The sequence below is a fragment of the Aspergillus versicolor genome (assembly GCF_001890125.1).
Source record: "Aspergillus versicolor CBS 583.65 unplaced genomic scaffold ASPVEscaffold_16, whole genome shotgun sequence".
NCBI lineage: Eukaryota > Fungi > Ascomycota > Eurotiomycetes > Eurotiales > Aspergillaceae > Aspergillus > Aspergillus versicolor.
Genome location: NW_024467539.1, coordinates 224,693 through 242,020, shown reverse-complemented (window position 1 = coordinate 242,020; position 17,328 = coordinate 224,693). Strand labels below are relative to the sequence as shown.

General features: G+C 44.0%; 6 protein-coding genes across 6 annotated transcripts; 3 read left to right on the top strand and 3 right to left on the bottom strand.

Annotated features, from left to right (window-relative positions):
- Positions 1 to 1,074: 1,074 nt before the first annotated feature.
- On the top strand, positions 1,075 to 2,833 carry ASPVEDRAFT_57614 (uncharacterized protein; the record flags this gene model as incomplete). The annotated part of the gene is made up of 3 exons (XM_040815360.1): positions 1,075 to 1,316; positions 1,368 to 1,475; positions 1,531 to 2,833. The coding sequence occupies 3 exons, from the start codon at positions 1,075 to 1,077 to the stop codon at positions 2,831 to 2,833; spliced, it is 1,653 nt and encodes a 550-aa protein (XP_040674325.1).
- Positions 2,834 to 3,001: 168 nt separating this feature from the next.
- ASPVEDRAFT_34704 (Zn(II)2Cys6 transcription factor domain-containing protein) lies at positions 3,002 to 4,183 on the bottom strand (the record flags this gene model as incomplete). The annotated part of the gene is made up of 1 exon (XM_040810885.1): positions 3,002 to 4,183. One exon carries the CDS (start codon positions 4,181 to 4,183, stop codon positions 3,002 to 3,004), a length of 1,182 nt encoding a protein of 393 aa, XP_040674324.1.
- A 4,807-nt stretch (positions 4,184 to 8,990) lies between these two features.
- Positions 8,991 to 10,614, bottom strand: ASPVEDRAFT_89772 (uncharacterized protein; the record flags this gene model as incomplete). The annotated part of the gene is made up of 2 exons (XM_040818682.1): positions 8,991 to 10,222; positions 10,272 to 10,614. 2 exons carry the CDS (start codon positions 10,612 to 10,614, stop codon positions 8,991 to 8,993), a joined length of 1,575 nt encoding a protein of 524 aa, XP_040674323.1.
- Positions 10,615 to 11,149: 535 nt separating this feature from the next.
- ASPVEDRAFT_144516 (acyclic terpene utilization AtuA family protein) lies at positions 11,150 to 13,048 on the top strand (the record flags this gene model as incomplete). Its single annotated transcript, XM_040807993.1, has 3 exons — positions 11,150 to 11,771; positions 11,814 to 12,425; positions 12,477 to 13,048. 3 exons carry the CDS (start codon positions 11,150 to 11,152, stop codon positions 13,046 to 13,048), a joined length of 1,806 nt encoding a protein of 601 aa, XP_040674322.1.
- Positions 13,049 to 13,076: 28 nt separating this feature from the next.
- ASPVEDRAFT_34701 (uncharacterized protein) lies at positions 13,077 to 15,187 on the bottom strand (the record flags this gene model as incomplete). The annotated part of the gene is made up of 3 exons (XM_040810884.1): positions 13,077 to 14,094; positions 14,141 to 14,300; positions 14,347 to 15,187. The coding sequence occupies 3 exons, from the start codon at positions 15,185 to 15,187 to the stop codon at positions 13,077 to 13,079; spliced, it is 2,019 nt and encodes a 672-aa protein (XP_040674321.1).
- Positions 15,188 to 15,505: 318 nt separating this feature from the next.
- On the top strand, positions 15,506 to 17,212 carry ASPVEDRAFT_57612 (uncharacterized protein; the record flags this gene model as incomplete). Its single annotated transcript, XM_040815359.1, has 7 exons — positions 15,506 to 15,547; positions 15,621 to 15,729; positions 15,780 to 15,855; positions 15,900 to 15,981; positions 16,029 to 16,535; positions 16,580 to 16,749; positions 16,801 to 17,212. The coding sequence occupies 7 exons, from the start codon at positions 15,506 to 15,508 to the stop codon at positions 17,210 to 17,212; spliced, it is 1,398 nt and encodes a 465-aa protein (XP_040674320.1).
- Between the last annotated feature and the right edge of the window lie 116 nt (positions 17,213 to 17,328).

Below are 17,328 nucleotides of genomic sequence, written 5' to 3'. Positions count from 1 at the left end.
TTATAACTGGCCTCAGCTGCTCAGCCAGGTTTAAGGGTTTATAAAGACGTCCTCGGACCGCGGGGGACACGGTGCGGGGAGAGCATGCGGTTCCGCAGCCCCCACATGGTTGATCAAGAGTCTAACTGCGTCTATCTCAGATCTGCGAGCAATGATGGGTAGATATGAGCAGTGGCCAATTTTTGAGCCATGGAACAGGCAAATACCCCGGATTTCCGCAGTCGACAGTGTCTCTATCGCGGAATTCATCCATTCAAGCTATCTGCAGTGTAGAACAGCAGAGTGGTAACAGTCTCACGGTGTGGCCCCCTGTTGATCGACAGCCAATAAACTGCAGCCACTGCAGCAGGAGTCTAAGCTGGCCAGGTCTTCATTCAAGCTCCAGCGGTCCTCTACATTCTTCACGTGGCGTTTCCGCGCTGATTCCGCGGTCGCTATTAACGGGGAGAGGCGGGGGTTGAAATCAGTCGAGATAATTTCCCGGTGCAGCTAACAGGCCACTGCTATTACCAGACAGGCATTCCTGCCATTTGTCGGTATTTGGCGTGTGCGAAGCTGCGGTGGGTGAGCGTCTTTGTAATGGAAGCAATATAAACCTCGTATTTCCTCAGCTTGCTCCTGGCTGGCACCGACCACCAACCTTGTTTACAGTAGAATTCTGCTACAGTGCTAGCTATAAAATGGTAGCCTGGTGGCTCGCAGGGGCAGGTAAATAAACCTACTTCGTTTTCGAACTGAGGACCTCAATCAATATCGATTATAGTCGCAAGCAGAGGGCTAGCAACCTGGCGGTGTTACTCCCATGGCTGGGTCAGAATTGCGTACCATTTCCCTCGTTTATAAGGAGTGGTTTTTAGTAAAGCTGTTGCATTTCAGTTGTGCTCCAGGTAATGGAGATCCATCTCGCAGGGTTTTGGAAACCCTCCAGAGGTTAACCCTCCGAGCTTCCAATTCCAACATGGCGACGCAACTTATGTCTGGGAAATAGTCGAGAAATACCCGAGTCGTCTAGAATATAATATATAAGGGAAGATTCGCGCTGATTCCAGACGGACTTTAAGCAACTTCAACAAAATGTCACAAGACGTAGTCTCAGAAACAACCCCCGGGCCCTCTGAGACCAAGCAATCCCCAAAGAGTCCCAGAGAGACTCGAAAGGGACGGAGATTCTGGCTCATCCTGCTGGGTATTGCGTTGACGAGTCTCCTGACGTCCCTGGAAGCCACCATTACTTCCACGGTCTTACCAGTCATCGTGTCCGACCTGGGCGGGGGCGACAACTACATCTGGGTGGCTAATGGGTATTTCCTGACCATGTAGGCATTTTCTTTCTCATGAAGACGCTGCTGGTGGCTAATGAGTCCCAGGGCATCTCTCCAACCCCTGTTCGCACAAATTGCGAACGTCTTTGGCCGGCGCAGGCCTTTGATCGCGTCAACGGCTGTCTTTCTAATTGGAAGTGGTATATGTGGCGGGTGAGTACGACGGTATAGAAGAAGACTATAGGAGAAGAGACATGCTGATAAACAGATCCACCAACATGGCCATGTTGATCAGCGGCCGTGTACTGCAGGGCATTGGAGCGTCTGGAATCAGTGTCCTAGTCGAAACGATCATCTGCGACTTGGTTCCTCTCAGGGAGAGAGGGAACTACATGGCGCTGGTGTTCGGTATGATCTCCGTGGGAACCGCATTGGGCCCTTTGTTTGGCGGCCTCATCGTTAGCTACAGTACCTGGCGATGGGCTTTCTATATGGCGTTGCCTATCGGCGGTCCGGCACTGGCCCTGCTGGTGGCGTTCCTGCATGTCAATTACGACAAGTCGAATACTCTGGCGACTAAGCTTGGGAGTCTAGACTGGCTGGGCAATGTTGTCTTCGTTGGAGCTTCGTGCTCCGTGCTGATTGCGCTCGGATGGGCTGGAGCTGGAGGCGAATACTCGTGGTCTTCATTCCGCGTGCTTGTCCCTCTTGTGATAGGAATGGTCGCTCTGGCAGGCTTCATCGTCCTCGAGGGTTCTCGCTTTGTAGCGAATCCGATGATGCCGCTGCATCTCTTCTCGAACCGCACATCGGCTGCCATCTTCGTCCTCACTTTTCTCCACGGCGTCGTCACCATGTGGGCTTTGTATTTCCTCCCGGTATACTTCCAAGGCGTGCTCAGTGCAAGTCCATACCGCTCAGGAATCCTGCTTTTACCCACCATTCTCGCCCTGATCCCCTTTGTCATCGTTGGAGGGTTACTGCTAACCAAGTTCGGCCGGTACAAACCAATACTCCTTGTCGCGTTAGCTCTAATCGTCATCGGATTCGGCCTCTTCTCGCTGCTCGATCAGAACTCCACCCTAGGCGCCTTGGTCGGGTTCCAGATCATCGAGTCCGCCGGCGCCGGCCTGGCCATACCAACCCTCCTCCCTGCCCTCCTAGCCCCATTGACCGACAAGGATACAGCGCTGGCGACAGGAACATGGGCGTTTATGCGCAGCTTCGGCGTTACATGGGGCGTTGCCATCGCAGGCGCCATCTTCAACAATAGAGCCGAACAGCTGGCGGGGCAGGGTGTTATAACAGACGCGAGCGTGGCGGCGGAGTTCATGCACGGTGGCGCCTACCAGCGTGCTACGGCAAATTTCCTCGATGGACTTGAGGAAGAGACGCGCGCGCAGGTTGTTGCTCTGCAGAATGGGAGCTTGCGCCGGTCGTGGCAGGTTGCTATCGCGTTCGCTGCTGTGGGGTTCCTTGTTGCGGTGATTCCTAAGGAGATTCCGCTGAGGAATGAGCTGGATAGTGAATTCGGTATGATGGAGGAGAAGAAGCGCAGTGGCGAGGCTTGACGGGCGGGGTGGACACGTCTTTTGTCGTTAAGAGTTCCTGAAGTGAGCAATAATGGATAGTAATTATGCAAGGTATCGCTTTAATCGCCCTGATAGATCAATAATTTCGCAGTCATTGCAGGGCTATACTGATAAAGCCATGATTTAGTGCTGATTATTCTGTGTTCGTCAAAACAATGCGATAGTATCGTTGATATTTTCCCTAATCGAATCCACATACGACTTGCCCCTCGACCCAACGTCCTCCTGATCCATAACAACACGAAGCAACCGCGCCCGGTCTGCATCAGTGAATATCCCTTTCTGCGGAGCACCCCCTTCACCAGAGAGGCAGTATACCGCCGGGAGTCCGAGGCAGCGCTCTACAGCTTGAATGTGAGTTTGAATGACATCAACTATTCCCTTGGCATATGCTTTCCCGGGCATATCTTGAAGTGAGGAGATGCCGGCGACGCGGAATACCGACTTCACCTTGATCGACTTGATAGTCTCCGGTGGTATCTGAGACAGGCATCGGTAGGCGTCGTGGAATAGAGAGTCGTAGAGTCTGAGGAGTTGGAGATAGCTCGAAAGGACGAGCAGAGTTGTTTCGGTGTTGATGACTGACTGCGCTAAATTCTGGATGATACTGACGAACTCTTCCGCGCACATGATCGCTGTGGCGAGTGGGTTTTCAGACGTCATGGCCGTGGTGTCCTCCGGGCAGTTGTCTACGATGTTGCGAGGGTCTGAGAGGAAACCGTCCATGGCTGAGACGCGCTGGTCGATGTTCTCTCGGAATTGTATAAGCGATGTAGCTGCACTCGGGGTAGGATTTAGGTTTAGTTGACATCCAGAAGAACCGAGGAAATCGAAATCGAGCATGTTATCAAAGTCGTGATTGGTATAAATGTCCCCGTCAGCTCTCGGTAGTTCTTGTAATGCGGTGCCCAGCTGCTGTGCGGGCAAGTCCTCCACGCTCAAAGGAAAGTCCAGCAAATTTGCACCACAACCTGACGCTGGTAGGGGATTTGGACCGGGACCTGACTGTTCCTGGAACAATATTCCCTTTGATTGATGTTGATGAGCTTCCAGCAAGTTTGCCGCTTCGGGCCTGAAGCAGCTGGGCGAAGGCGTGTTCATCAGCATAGACGCATCCACCGCCGGCGTACTCTTAGATAACGCGAGCTCGTCCTTTTCTCGCGGGGCTCCCTTCCGCGGACGACCAGGATAGCCTGGGGCACCGGTGACGCAGGCAGCTCTCGATGAGGCACAACGTGCACAGGGTTCCGTGCTACCTTGGGGACGAAGACATCGGACTCGCTTTGCTCTACACTGGTCGCAGGCAGAGCGCTTCACTACCTTTGGCATGTTTGGGATGGCATGATAATAATCATGAACATGAAGCCAGATGGGCTGTGTACACAACAAAATCCACCTCGGAGGGTTTACTGATTACTAATACTCCGAGCGAACGTCCAGCCAATCTACGGCAGACTATTAGAACAAAACTGCAACAATAAAAATTTTATATAAGTGCTAGTATAGAGTAGTAGACTACTTTACTATTTATCTTACTTAGATATTTATTTTTTTTATGGTTATATTAACCTTCCTGAATACTACTACTAGATATTATTATATAAACTATATATATAAATTATATTATATATAGCTATTAATCTTAAGTTTTATAAGGCTAAAATTATTAATTTTTATATTAAGAATATATCCTATAACTCTATAATAGAGTAACTTACTAGATCTTATAATATTACTATTTCTAAATATATACTTTATATATAACTTCATGACTAGAGAATTTAAAAGTAGAATTATATAATAGAAACTAATAAAGTTCTATATACTTAGATTAAAGTTCTTTTCTACTAAATTAGTCTTAAAGAAAATAAGTTTTTTAAAATTCTATAATAGAATAGTTTTAATATTAGTATTTATATACTCTAGTATTTTTATTAAAAGCTTAGATTATATTAATAAATTAAAAATTCTATAGCTATTTAGATATAGATAGATAATATTTTTAAGTAGTTTTATATAGAGCTTAATTATAACTAGATTAAAAAATATAGTAAAATCTTATTTTATATCTATTTCTAGAATAAGGATTATTTAATAGCTAGATATATTATTTAAAATCTAAGTATATTTAAAATTAATATTTTTAGAGATTATCTTTATTCTTTATATTAAGAACTTATATTTAATATTATATAATAATATTTTTAAGATCTTTAATAAAAATATAGTATTTATATTATATCTAGATCTAATTATATTTAATTTATAAATAGATATCTTAAGCTTACTCTATATAAAATTAAGATATATATAATAATTAATATCTATTTTTACTATATTCTCTAGATTTATATTAGAATTATCTTTTATATAGTAGTTAGTATACTCTATTAGTTTCTAGAGACTATTTAGGTTATTAAATACTAGCTTTATATTATATAATTAGATTAAGGAATAGAGATAGTTCTACTAGTAGAAGCTTAATATAAGCTCTAGAAATTAAGATATTCTAAAGTCTAGATAATTAACTATTATATTTATAGTATAAGTACTATTAATTAATAGATTAAAGCCTGATAGAATTAATTAAATAAAAACTTACTATTTTACTAGAAAGTATATATATTATCTTTTCTATTCTACTTTATATAAATACTAATAAAAAGAGATAGATTTATTTCTAATCTCTCTAGAAGACAGAGATCTATTCTAAAAATAATATAGCTAATTAAATTATATTATATATAGTTTATATACCTGTTCTCTATCTTAAGATAATCTCTTTTATATAAATCTAGAATAATTATTCTATTTATATTTAAAATAACTGGCTATATCTTATCTCTAGTAAGCTATTTATAAATTTTAACTACTTTAAAAATAATATATTTAACTATAGTCTTAAATTTAATAAGAATTTTCTTTTTTCTTTATTAGAAGATATATAAGACTAGAATAAGTAATTTATCTTTATTTAAAAAAAATCTTAACTAATTCTTAAAAATATTAATAAATATCTATCTTTTACTATTTTTAATTAGACTAAGATTTAATTAAAAAAGCTTAACTTTAATCCTAAAAATCCTTTAAAATATACTAGAGAAAATATTTTTACTTTTTATTATATAATTTATTTTAATTTATAGGCTTAGACTTTAGTCTATATTATTAAAGAAAATAAACTAGAGCTAGATCTATTAAGCTAGCTAGTTAAAGATTTTAACTAGAAGCTAGTAACTAATTAAAGTATCTTTTAAATTAAGATTTTATATAATTAAGAGATATCTAAAAATAATATCTAGCTAGATTTAGCTTTAGCTTTAAATTCTTTATATTATTATTTTAATATATATATTTCCCCTTTCTTTATATAAGAATAAAACTATAATATTTTTTTATATATAATTAGAATAAGTTCTTAGTCCTCTTTCTACCCTTATATAGATAAAGTATATAGAGATACTCTTATCTATAATATATATTTTATTTAATAGAGTAGAACTACTCTATATTATATAAAGAATATAGAAGTTATTAATCTTATTAATTCTTCTCTTACTTTATCTTTAATTATAATTACTATCTTTACCTCTCCTAAATCCTTACTATAGATAATATAGTTTTTATATTATAATTATAATAGAGTTAAGTAGCTATATTAGACTACTATTACTTATATAAAGCTAAATAAACCTGGTAGTACTATACTAGTCTTTAATCTTCTAATCTATTTCTATTAGCTAAAGTAGTATATATATAATAGAAAGTATAACTCTTTATATAAGTTTAAGCTTTAAGTTTAATCTTTATTAGATATTAATATCTACTAGATTAAGTTTCTACTAAGCTCTATCTTTATATAATTAAATCTTTTTATAATTTTATCTATATAGATCTTTTACCTAAGCTTTTAGATAAATATAAAAAGAATAGTAATTAATATACTCTTATTTAAATAATTTAAAAAGTAGAGCCTATATATATAGCTTAGAATATTAATAAAAGATAGCTTCTTAAAATATTCTTAGCTAATTAATTTTAAAATAAAAGTAGAGAGCTTAAGACTATCTATATAATTATTATATAAAAGAAAGATATAATAATTCCTATTAAAACTAAGAAAGAGATAAAAAAGATAAAGAAAAAATCTAAAAAAAAGCTAAAAGTTAAGTCTATCTTAAAAATTAAAATAAAGCTAGCTATATAAAAAAAGTATTTATTCTTAATTACTTCTATTAAGCTAGAACTAGAAGAAATCCTAGCTATAAAAAAGAAAAAAGAGAAATTCTAGTCTCTATTTAATCTTTTATCCCTATTAGTACTACTTTTTAGAGATAAAGAAAGTAGAGTAGTCTCTTATATAAAAAAGTACTATATTCTTTAATCTAAGGATATTAAATACTCTATAGAATTTAGGCTAGTTTAACTACTATTTATATCTATATATAGAGATTATCTACTTAATTACTTACTTAAATTATTATATACAGGTCTTAATACCTGCTAGATTATCTTCTTAATTATCTACTTAAATTACTATACACAGGCCTTAATACCTGCTTAATTACTTACTTAAATTACTATATATAGGCTTTAATACCTGTTTAATTACCTGCTTAAATTACTATATATAGGTCTTAATACCTAATTAAATTACTACTTAATTACTTATTTAATTTTCTACTTAAATTATTATATACAGGCCTTGATACCTGGTAAATTATTAGTAATTAATATATTACTAGTTAAGAATAATATAATAAGACTATATTAGAGTTTTTTATCTTTTACTTTTCTTTCTTTTTTCTTAATACCTATTACTACTATTACTATTACTACTACTATATTATATAAGATTTTATTAAGTCTCTTTTCTCTTTATTCTAAAGTTACTACTAACTTTCCTATATAAACCTATATAGTTTTTATCAAATTTAGTATAAATCTAATAAAAATTATATAGGTTTATATATATATTTCTAGAATTAATAATAATAATAATAATAATAATAATAACTATATACCTGTAATTACTCTAGAGGGTCTATTTTATTAGCTATATAAAGCTATATCTTCTAGATAGAATCCTATTTTTTTTATTTAGAATTAGGCTTATCTTATATTCTATATTTATATAAATATAGGTTTATAACTACTAGTCTAATCTAGATAGTTTATATCTTTTATTTATAGCAGGATATTAGCTAGATAAATATAATAGTATTATCTCTTATATATTAATACTCTATTAATTTAATTAAGAGATATTTAATTGGCCTGGTCTTATATATATTATTAAAATAAACTTAATTACTATCTATTTTTTTCTAATTACTGCTATATACTAGATAAATTTAGGGGAGTATATATTAATTATAAATAGTCTAATAGAGCTAATTAATACTCTATATAAAATAATTTATAGATAGAACTAAGAGAATAAAAACTTAATCTTTCTATTAGAAAATATAATAGTCTAGAAAAGACTATTAATTATCTAATTAACTTAGATCTAGAGAAGGATAAAAAAAAGAATTTAATTAATTTAAATAAAAAGAATAAGGAGAAAGAAGAAAAGAAAAAAAAAAAAAAAAAAATCTAATTATTCTATAAAATATATATAATTTTTTATATTTTCTTTATTTACTAGACTTAGGTAATCTAGTATCTCTAGTTATATAGATTCTATATATAATATCCTGAGCAAGGCTTGTATCTCTTTATAATACTTAGGATAAGTAGCTACCAGCTACTGGTAGTGAAACTAAGCAGGCTATTATATATATAGTTTTCTGCTAATCCTATTACTAGCGCTTACATGAAATTTTTATTATTGCAGTTTTGTTCTAATAGTCTGCTGTACAATCACAACACAGAGGGGCTTGCTTTGATGAGATCTTCTGCTCTCCGATGTCCTGTCGAATTGAAGTATTTTGAGAGGAAGTGGACAGCTGACTTCTTTTACAGTCACTAAATTATCGAAACGAGGGCCATCGTAAATGATACTCCAAGTTTCACATACGAAATGACGCGCATGAAAGCGGACTATAGTATTTGTCCGGAGGAAAAGCCTGTGATGAAAATGTCGACTAGATATGGACATGAGTCAACAGGTACAGAACTAGTAAAGTACACCCTAAGAAGCACCGCACTGGTAATCCGTCCACTCGTCTTGGTTCCCTCCGACAAAGTTCGCCTGAGCAGGCCACGGACACAGTCTCCTCGTCACGTCAGACCCATCAGCGGGTTCAGAGCTTCTTATACCATCATCGGGTATTTTCCCACCCTCAACCCACTCGATCAGCGCATCCAGAATGTCATGCTTGACCGGAACCTGCGGGTACGACGGGTTCGGCCCGCAGTGTCCACCGCCAGGAATCATGAATAGTCTCATGAACTCGGACACAGTATCTTGACCCATTGCGTCCTCGATATCAGCAAGGTGCTGCATTGGCCATGCTGCCGCGTTGATGGGGTCTGCCCAGCCCTGGGCTGTGATGAATTTGCCGCCGCGACGGTGGAAGGCTGTTAGATTGGTGCTGATGCCGTCGATTAATGGTGAGGCGCGTTTAGCGACGGTGTCGAGGTCGCTGCCCCAGTTGAAACTGGTTACGTCGTAGCTGCTGTTGAAGACGAGTTGGCGCAGGATTGGCGCGCCATACGTGCTGAATAGGGTCTGTTGTTGATCGAGCCAGGCGGTTTCGGTGCCGAGGTTGAAGCCTGGATAGACTGTTTTACCGATGCGAGAGTCTTTTGCGCCGTTGTAGATAGCGCGTGCTGCTTTGACTTGGGCTGGGGTTAGACAAGGGCTTTCGTTGGTTGTTTGGCCGCATTGTAGTGATTTGATATCGAAAGGGCAGTCGAGAGAATTCTCGATAACTCGGTCCTTGACGCCGTCAATCTCGTCGCATGCATCGAGGACTTTCTCTGTCATGAAGTCCAAAATATCCTGGTCCAGAAATCCATCCCCGGCTGTATGTTGCTGGTTCCATAGGAAGCTCAGCACCAGATGCGTGTAGTAATTCCCAGGCCCTTCAGCATATATCCCATCAAAGAGCTCAGGGTAGAACTGAGCGAGTGAGTAGGCCTGTCCTCCACCGGTAGAGCAGCCATAGTAATAGCTGTACTTGGGAGGCTGTGAGTAATATTTCGTGGTGATTGCGTCTCGTGCAACTCCAGTAGTCAAGGCAATCGAGTCTTGAATCCACGCCTTTACTTTGGCGGTATCATCCATGTACGCAGCGAACCCGCCATCCTCTCCATTCTCATTGATATGGTGCCCGCTGTCGCAGCCGCCGACGGCGTAGCCTTGGTTGAGGTGGGTGAGCATGGTGTAATTATCGATAACTCCTGCGTATCCACCGTTTCCTGCACCTATTAACATATCCCCACTGCAACAGATCAATCAGGCACATACCGATTCCAAGATATCGACCGTTGTATTCAGACTGTTCAGGGAGAAAGACCTCCCAGGTGAGTGTTGCATGTCCGTCTGCGTTGGGCTGGACGTGGCCGTTCTCGCCATTTGCGTACGTGAGTGTTCCTTGGACATGGCAGATCGGAATATTATTCTGCGCTTGCGATCCATCCTCGGAGGAAATGTTCAGTCCTCCTGCTGGAATTCCTCTCGCGGTATGGACGTGTACAGGACCTTCGGGGTATGACTGTAACAAACTCGTGCATTGGGAGCCTTTTACCAGGCCGGCATGGCTACACTTGCTTAGTGCAGCCAATATATAAATAGCAGAAAGTTTCATCATGGTCACCGTACCCTCTCATCATCATAGCTACCACCGGTGTCCTTTTATCCCTTGCCTTGCGATCGTCCTCCCACTGGAATACCCGGGGTTTCTCCGGATGGAAGTCCCCGCATATTCTTGAGTTCAACTTGGAGACATTCCTCGTGGAGCTAATTGGAGAGTATACCCCGCAATCCAACCGTCCGGGGATCTCTTCACCGTATGCCGTGCATATAACATAATGCAGTTATGGGGTTCGGCCATCGGCGCCGTCGCCGACAACTGACCATCCCATTCCAGTCTCCACGAAACTGGTCCACTTGACGGAACACGAGTCAGACACTGTCCCACTGGACAGTCTCCTCGACGGAGATGACGCCAAATATTTTGTTGGACACAGAATCAGGTAGTGCATCGGCGACGAGGCCGATGCGATGCGGCATCGGAGAAGAGACGATACGGTGAGAAATTTCCACGGGATGCCGACTAACATAATTATTCTTGATACTCCTTTCTCTCTCTTTTATCTATGTACAACCAGCAAAAAAGAGAGAAAATGCCCGCAACCCGCCCCATCCGCATCGGCAACGTCTCCGGCGCAACAGGGGACCATCCCCGTGCCATGCACCGGATGGCAACCGCCGGTAACGTCGATGTGATAGTCGGCGACTGGCTATCTGAGATGAATATCGCGTGGAACGCCATTGCGAAGGCGCAGGATGACCAGGTCGGGTTTGAGCAGGGGTTCCTAGATCCATTGGGGAGTTGCCTTGATGTTATTGTTCAAAAGGGGATTAAGGTTGTTAGCAATGCCGGGGCGTTGAATACGCCTGCGCTTGCGGGGAGGGTAGAAGAGCTTTGTAAGGAAAAGGGGTATACTGGTGTTGTTGTTGCGCAGGTGCTTGGGGATGATATTTCGGAGTGTTTGAAGGAGGATGGGATGGGGGACTTGAGGCATCTGGATCATGAGTGGAGGCTGGGGGATTGGCCGTTTGAGCCGCACTGTGGTGTTGCGTATATCGGGGCTTGGGGGATCGTGGAGGCCCTCAATGCCGGGGCGGATATTGTGATCTGTGGTAGAGTCACTGATGCGTCGCCGGTGATTGGGGCTGCGGCGTGGTGGTATAAATGGGCGAGAGAGGCCTGGGATGAGCTGGCTGGGGCGTTGGCTGCTGGTCGTAAGTCTTTCTAGGATTATATGTGCACGACTAACAGTATAGATCTGATTGAATGCGGCGCATATGTCACTGGTGCCAACTTCTCCGGCTTCAAAGCTTTTCTTCCTGACCTGGTTGATCTGTCCTTTCCAATCGCAGAGATCAGTCCAGACGGGACTTGCGTGATAACCAAGTGCGAAAACTACGCCGGCGCAGTAACAAAGGAGAATACAATTGCCCAGCTCCTCTACGAGCTCCAAGGCGAAACATATCTGAACTCAGACGTGGTGGCAGATCTCAAAAACATCTACATCGAACAAATCGCCAAAGATAGAGTGCTCGTACGAGGAGTATCAGGCTCGCCACCTCCACCAACTACAAAGGCCATGATTGCCGCACAGGCAGGGTATCAAGCAGAGGCTACGTTCTACATGAACGGGCTGGATATCTACCAGAAGGCGGAGATGATGCGCAACCAACTCGAGCATATATTTACGGGACACAATTTCTCGAAGCTTTCGATTGAACTGTATGGATCGCCTACGGTGGACCCAAAAAGCCAACAGGCTGGAACGGTGTCTCTGCGTGTCTTTGCGCAGGCGCGCAAGAGAGAGGATATCGCGGCGGAGAAGTTCAAAATACCCATTTACGCTTTGCGCATGCAGAGCTATCCTGGTGCGTTTCTAACATGTATTTGCTGTATTACTCTAACAAGGTGGTAAATAGGATACCATATGAACCTGGATTTCCGCACAATGGACCCCAAGCCCTTCATGGAGATATTCCCTGTCATCTTTCCCCTGGACAGGATTAACCACCGGGTGAAACTATCCAACGGCAGAACTATACAGGCTCCATCGTCGGCAGAAACAAGGAAATATTCTATCCAACGACCGTCCTACGAGACGAAATGCCCCATCTCTCTATCGGAGTTCGGTCCTACCCAACGTGTGCCACTCGGGAGTATCGTTCATGCCCGGTCAGGCGATAAAGCGGACAATTCGAATGTGGGATTCTTCGTACGAAATGAGGATGAGTACCCATGGCTGCAGTCTTTTCTGACTATCCCACGACTGAAGGAACTGTTTGCGGACGACTGGCCGAAGGAGAAAGAGCCTGCTGTTGAAAGGTGCGAGTTTCCTAATATCCTCGCGGTACATTTCAGGGTCCTTGATTTCCTGGGTGGTGGGATTGCCAGCTCAAGTCGTATTGATGGCCTGGGGAAGGGCGTTGGCGAGTACCTGCGCAGTCGGGTCGTCGATGTCCCGGTGAAGTTCTTAGAGAGGGGGTGGATATGAATGTAAACATTTAGACTTGCGAGTTGTATCATAGAAATAGATTAAACCCCATTCCTTCAATCTCGCCCATCCAGTCGTGAGAGAGCTGGCCGACGGGGTCATCGCCGTATGCAGATGGCTGGAAGTGCTGCAGGTCGTCGAGACAGTCACGTAGGACCGAGTCAACGGCTAACGGCCCATTGAAACCATTATCCCAGGTCATATCTGCTGTCTCAATAGGAAGCCGTGTAGGGGTCTGGGAACTGGACGGCTTTGTATGATACTCGACAGCATCAGTGAGAACCGCGTCACTCAGCCGATTAAACACGTCGTAGCAGTTCTTTGCCAGATTCCAGCGCTCAGATATCGCCACTAGAACATTCGAGCATGTTCTGCAGTCGTTCACAATATCGATAATCGCCGGGTCAGATTCAAGGAAGGCTACTGGGGTAGATGTGGAGCCCTGCTTCCGTTTATGCGAGCGGAAGTGCCGACCAACTGCATAGACGTATGATAAACCTGCCATGAAGACAGCGTGTAAAGTAATCCAGGTGTAGTTTATCCGCTTCCACCGGTGCAGCTGGGCGTAGATCGTAATGGCCTGTTTCGCGGCAACGAAGATACTTTGGAGGACTGTGGGATCGCGCATTGATATTCCTGATAATGCTGGCGACGGACGATACAGCATGAGAAGGGCGTTGTAGTATAACATTGCGTACCACTCCGGCGTGCGGAAACTGGACTGGTGTTGAGGCTGCGAGCTTGGTTCGTCTTCCAGGGATAGATTTGCTGTATCTGCGTGCCACTGGGCGAGAGTATTGGCGAGGTTGTCGCGGGCTCGTAGAGCGGACTCGGCGTCTGTCTGCGTGCGTGTTGAGCCGGTGTGTAGAGCGGACATGATGTCGCCGCAGATGACACGGTACCGGACGATGTGGATGAACAGGGCGGTTATGCAGAGGTCAGAGGCAGTGTCATTCAATAAGCTATCCAGAGATGGATTGGGTAGAGCGACGTCTGTATCTTGAAGGCGAATGGCTAACGGCCTCCCCAAGGTGATACTGACAATTCTGCAATCGTTAGAGCAGAACCATAGAAGTATAAATAACGACATACCTGTCCATCGCGATCACAGACCAGAAGCAGCGCCGACGGATCTCGTGTGCAACAACCACACTCGAGTCACCCCTATGCTTAGGGACTTGATAGACCTGCTCGCGATGCAGGCCAAGTTCTAGACACATGCGCGCTGCAACGCCAACAAGATGCCACATACCTGGTTTGTTAGCGTGCTCAGAGTGGTATATGTACTCCATACTTACTGGTTGATGTATCCTGGACCGAGTTGACCATGCGATACTGACACAGTAACAGCATCGCCTGCAAAGCCTGGGTGTCGCCTCGCTGCAGGACCTCATTCAAGCGTTCAGCTGCACGTAGATGATACGTCTCTGCATCAGGCAGCGACTCGCGGTCGAACTTGTATACGCTCGCTGTAGCTATGGCGAGTATCATGTTAAATGAATAGCATGAAAAAGCGTCTTGAGCGAAAGAGACATCCTGGTACGTCTTGTCCAGAATCGCCAAAGCAGTGGCGCGGTGCAGGAATGGATACGGTACATGGTCGTGCTCGAAGTACGCATCGTGCAGAGCCCGCGCAACTCGCTCGTCTGGAACTGGCGATACATCTACTGCAGTACTTGGCGTGATGCCATTCAATGGGCTGGCGATGGGCCTGCTCTCGACTCTTGGCCCAGAGGGCGCGTGTACAGTGGCGTCGACCAGGCTGGCCAGCAGAACTCCACTCGTCGACCCCAGGAATTGATTCTCTCCCCCGGCGCGACTGGACAAGAAGGAGATTTCCTCTGTGAGCTCGTTGCTCAGGGCGTCGCGCTCTTGCACCGTCTCGATCGGCTCCGGTGGCCGATGACTTACACTGTCAGACTCGGTGGGCCTGTGGTTTCCCAAACGCTCCGTCAACAGTCGATTCTCACCCTCGAGCTGCTGAATCCGCCGCTGCAGTCTCTCGAGCGCTTTCTGGCGGTCGCGGGTGTGGTTCACGTACTTGCAGGCAACTCCTGCTTTCCTGCATGGCCCGCACGAGGGAACAGCCTTGTCGCACCGGGATTTCCGCCGATGGCATCGATCGCAGGCTGGATTCATTTATTCAGTTGTACACCGGTGTACCTTCAGAATGCACAGTAAATCTGCGGGGCGGGCTATCGGCAGTGGAGAGATGGCATTAACCGACTGCGCGACGGAAATACTGGGGGAAGAGTCTGCTCACACTGTGGATTCTCCAACTGTCGGCCTCGGCCGCCGAGCCGACAAACACCCCTGGCTGCCAGGGGTTCTGTGTTAATTTATTTCTTTGTCTATTTCTTTCATCTTAGTGCGTCTGGGCAGCTATAAATTAGTACAGGTTCCCCGGATTAACAATATCTGGGGTACACATCCGCTGGACTCTCGTTATATGTAGAGATGGCTCACGCTATGGACGACAACAAACATGTCGAGCCCAAGGTAATTAGATCTAATATGTATCAACGTACAGCTAACAGCCTAGAATACAGATACCGAGGCCAATAACCACCAGGAGCATGATGCAGGTGCTGTCACGGCCCTGGTCTGGAAGCAGGACCTGCGAATTGTTCCCTTGTCCGCGTTTATTTACCTGCTCTGCTATTTGGATCGGTCGAACATAGGTATCCTTTATTTTTATCGCGTTTATTATTATTTACTGACTAGTTGTTAGGAAATGCAAAGGTGCTCAATCAAGACACTGGGAACGACCTGCTCACCGAGACCAAGATGTCCAACTACGAGTATACGTATGTCCCTCGAAGCCATTATTATCCTGGTCTAAGATCAATAGGATCGCATTGATGGTATTTCTGATCGCATATGCCCTGTTCGAAGTGCCATCGAACTACCTCCTCAAGAAACTGCGCCCAAGCGTAAGTCTCCTCACGTCCTCACAGCTTCAGTATAATGACAATGCAAGCGCTGGATCGCATTCCTCATGCTCTCCTGGGGTGCAACAACAATCGGACTCGGCGGCGCCACAAACTACGCCCAAGTCACCGGTATCCGCTTCCTTCTCGGCGTGACAGAAGCAGGCCTGTTCCCCGGACTGGTATACTATCTCACATTCTGGTACCGCACGTCCGAGCGATCCCTGCGTGTCGCGTTGATTCTGGCTTCGGCTACACTCGCCGGTGCATTCGGCGGCGCCATTGCATATGGCGTGGGATATCTAAATGGGGACCATGGTCACTCGGCCTGGCGGTGGTTGTTCTTTATCGAGGGTGCGCCATCTTGTGCGTCTGCGATTCTGGTTTTCTTTTTCTTGCCTGATTATCCCGAGTCGGCGAAATGGTTGAGTGAGGACGAGAGGGAGTTGGCGAGACAGCGGTTATCTGTTGAGGGCTCCAAGGGAGATGCGAAGGCCATGAGCTGGGAGGATGCGAAGCCGGTTCTGATGGAGTGGAGGCTGTATGTTCACTACATTGTATGTTACCCACCTCCTACAAAAGGTAATGGGCTAATTGGCAGATCTATTTTGGCATCTCGACGCCGTTCTCGAGTTTATCGCTGTTCACGCCTTCCATCACCGCTGGACTGGGCTATGAGAACCTCCAGGCGCAGCTCATGACGGTTCCCCCGTATGCTGTTGCATATGTGGTGACCGTGGCTGTGGCCTGGTCTGCGGACCATTTCAACGCGTTCGTCTTCTTAAAGAATGATACGAACTAACTGTAACTAACTCTCTGCAGTCGCGGTTTGCATTCAGCCGTCTTCTCCTTTATCGGGGCAATGGGCTTCCTCGCCTCCGCTGTCCTCCCTGCGGACGCATATCTAAAGAGATACGGATGTCTGATCGTCGGGTCGAGCGGTGCTTTCTCGTGCATCCCTCCTCTGCTGGGGTGGTTATCGTCTAATATCCACTCTACGGCCGGTGCAGGTCTCGCCATCGCACTGAATATATCCTTTGGAGCGCCGGGTCAGATTGTGGGGGTGTGGATTTATAAAGCTGAGGAGGCGGAGATAGGGTATCCGACTGGGCACTGGACGAATGCGGCGTTGCTGTTGTTTGTTTGTGTGGGCTGTGTGCTGCTGCATTTGTATTATGTTGTGAGAAATCGGGGGAGGACTGCAGGGGGCGAGCTGAAGAGATATGCTTATTAAATCGCACTCAGCCCACGGACCTCCAGTGTACGGCATTTCCCACTCTGTCTAGTGTGAGGCAATACCAGGCCAAATATAGCTAGTCATTTTGGGGCCGGAAGAGCTCCCCGCTGCCC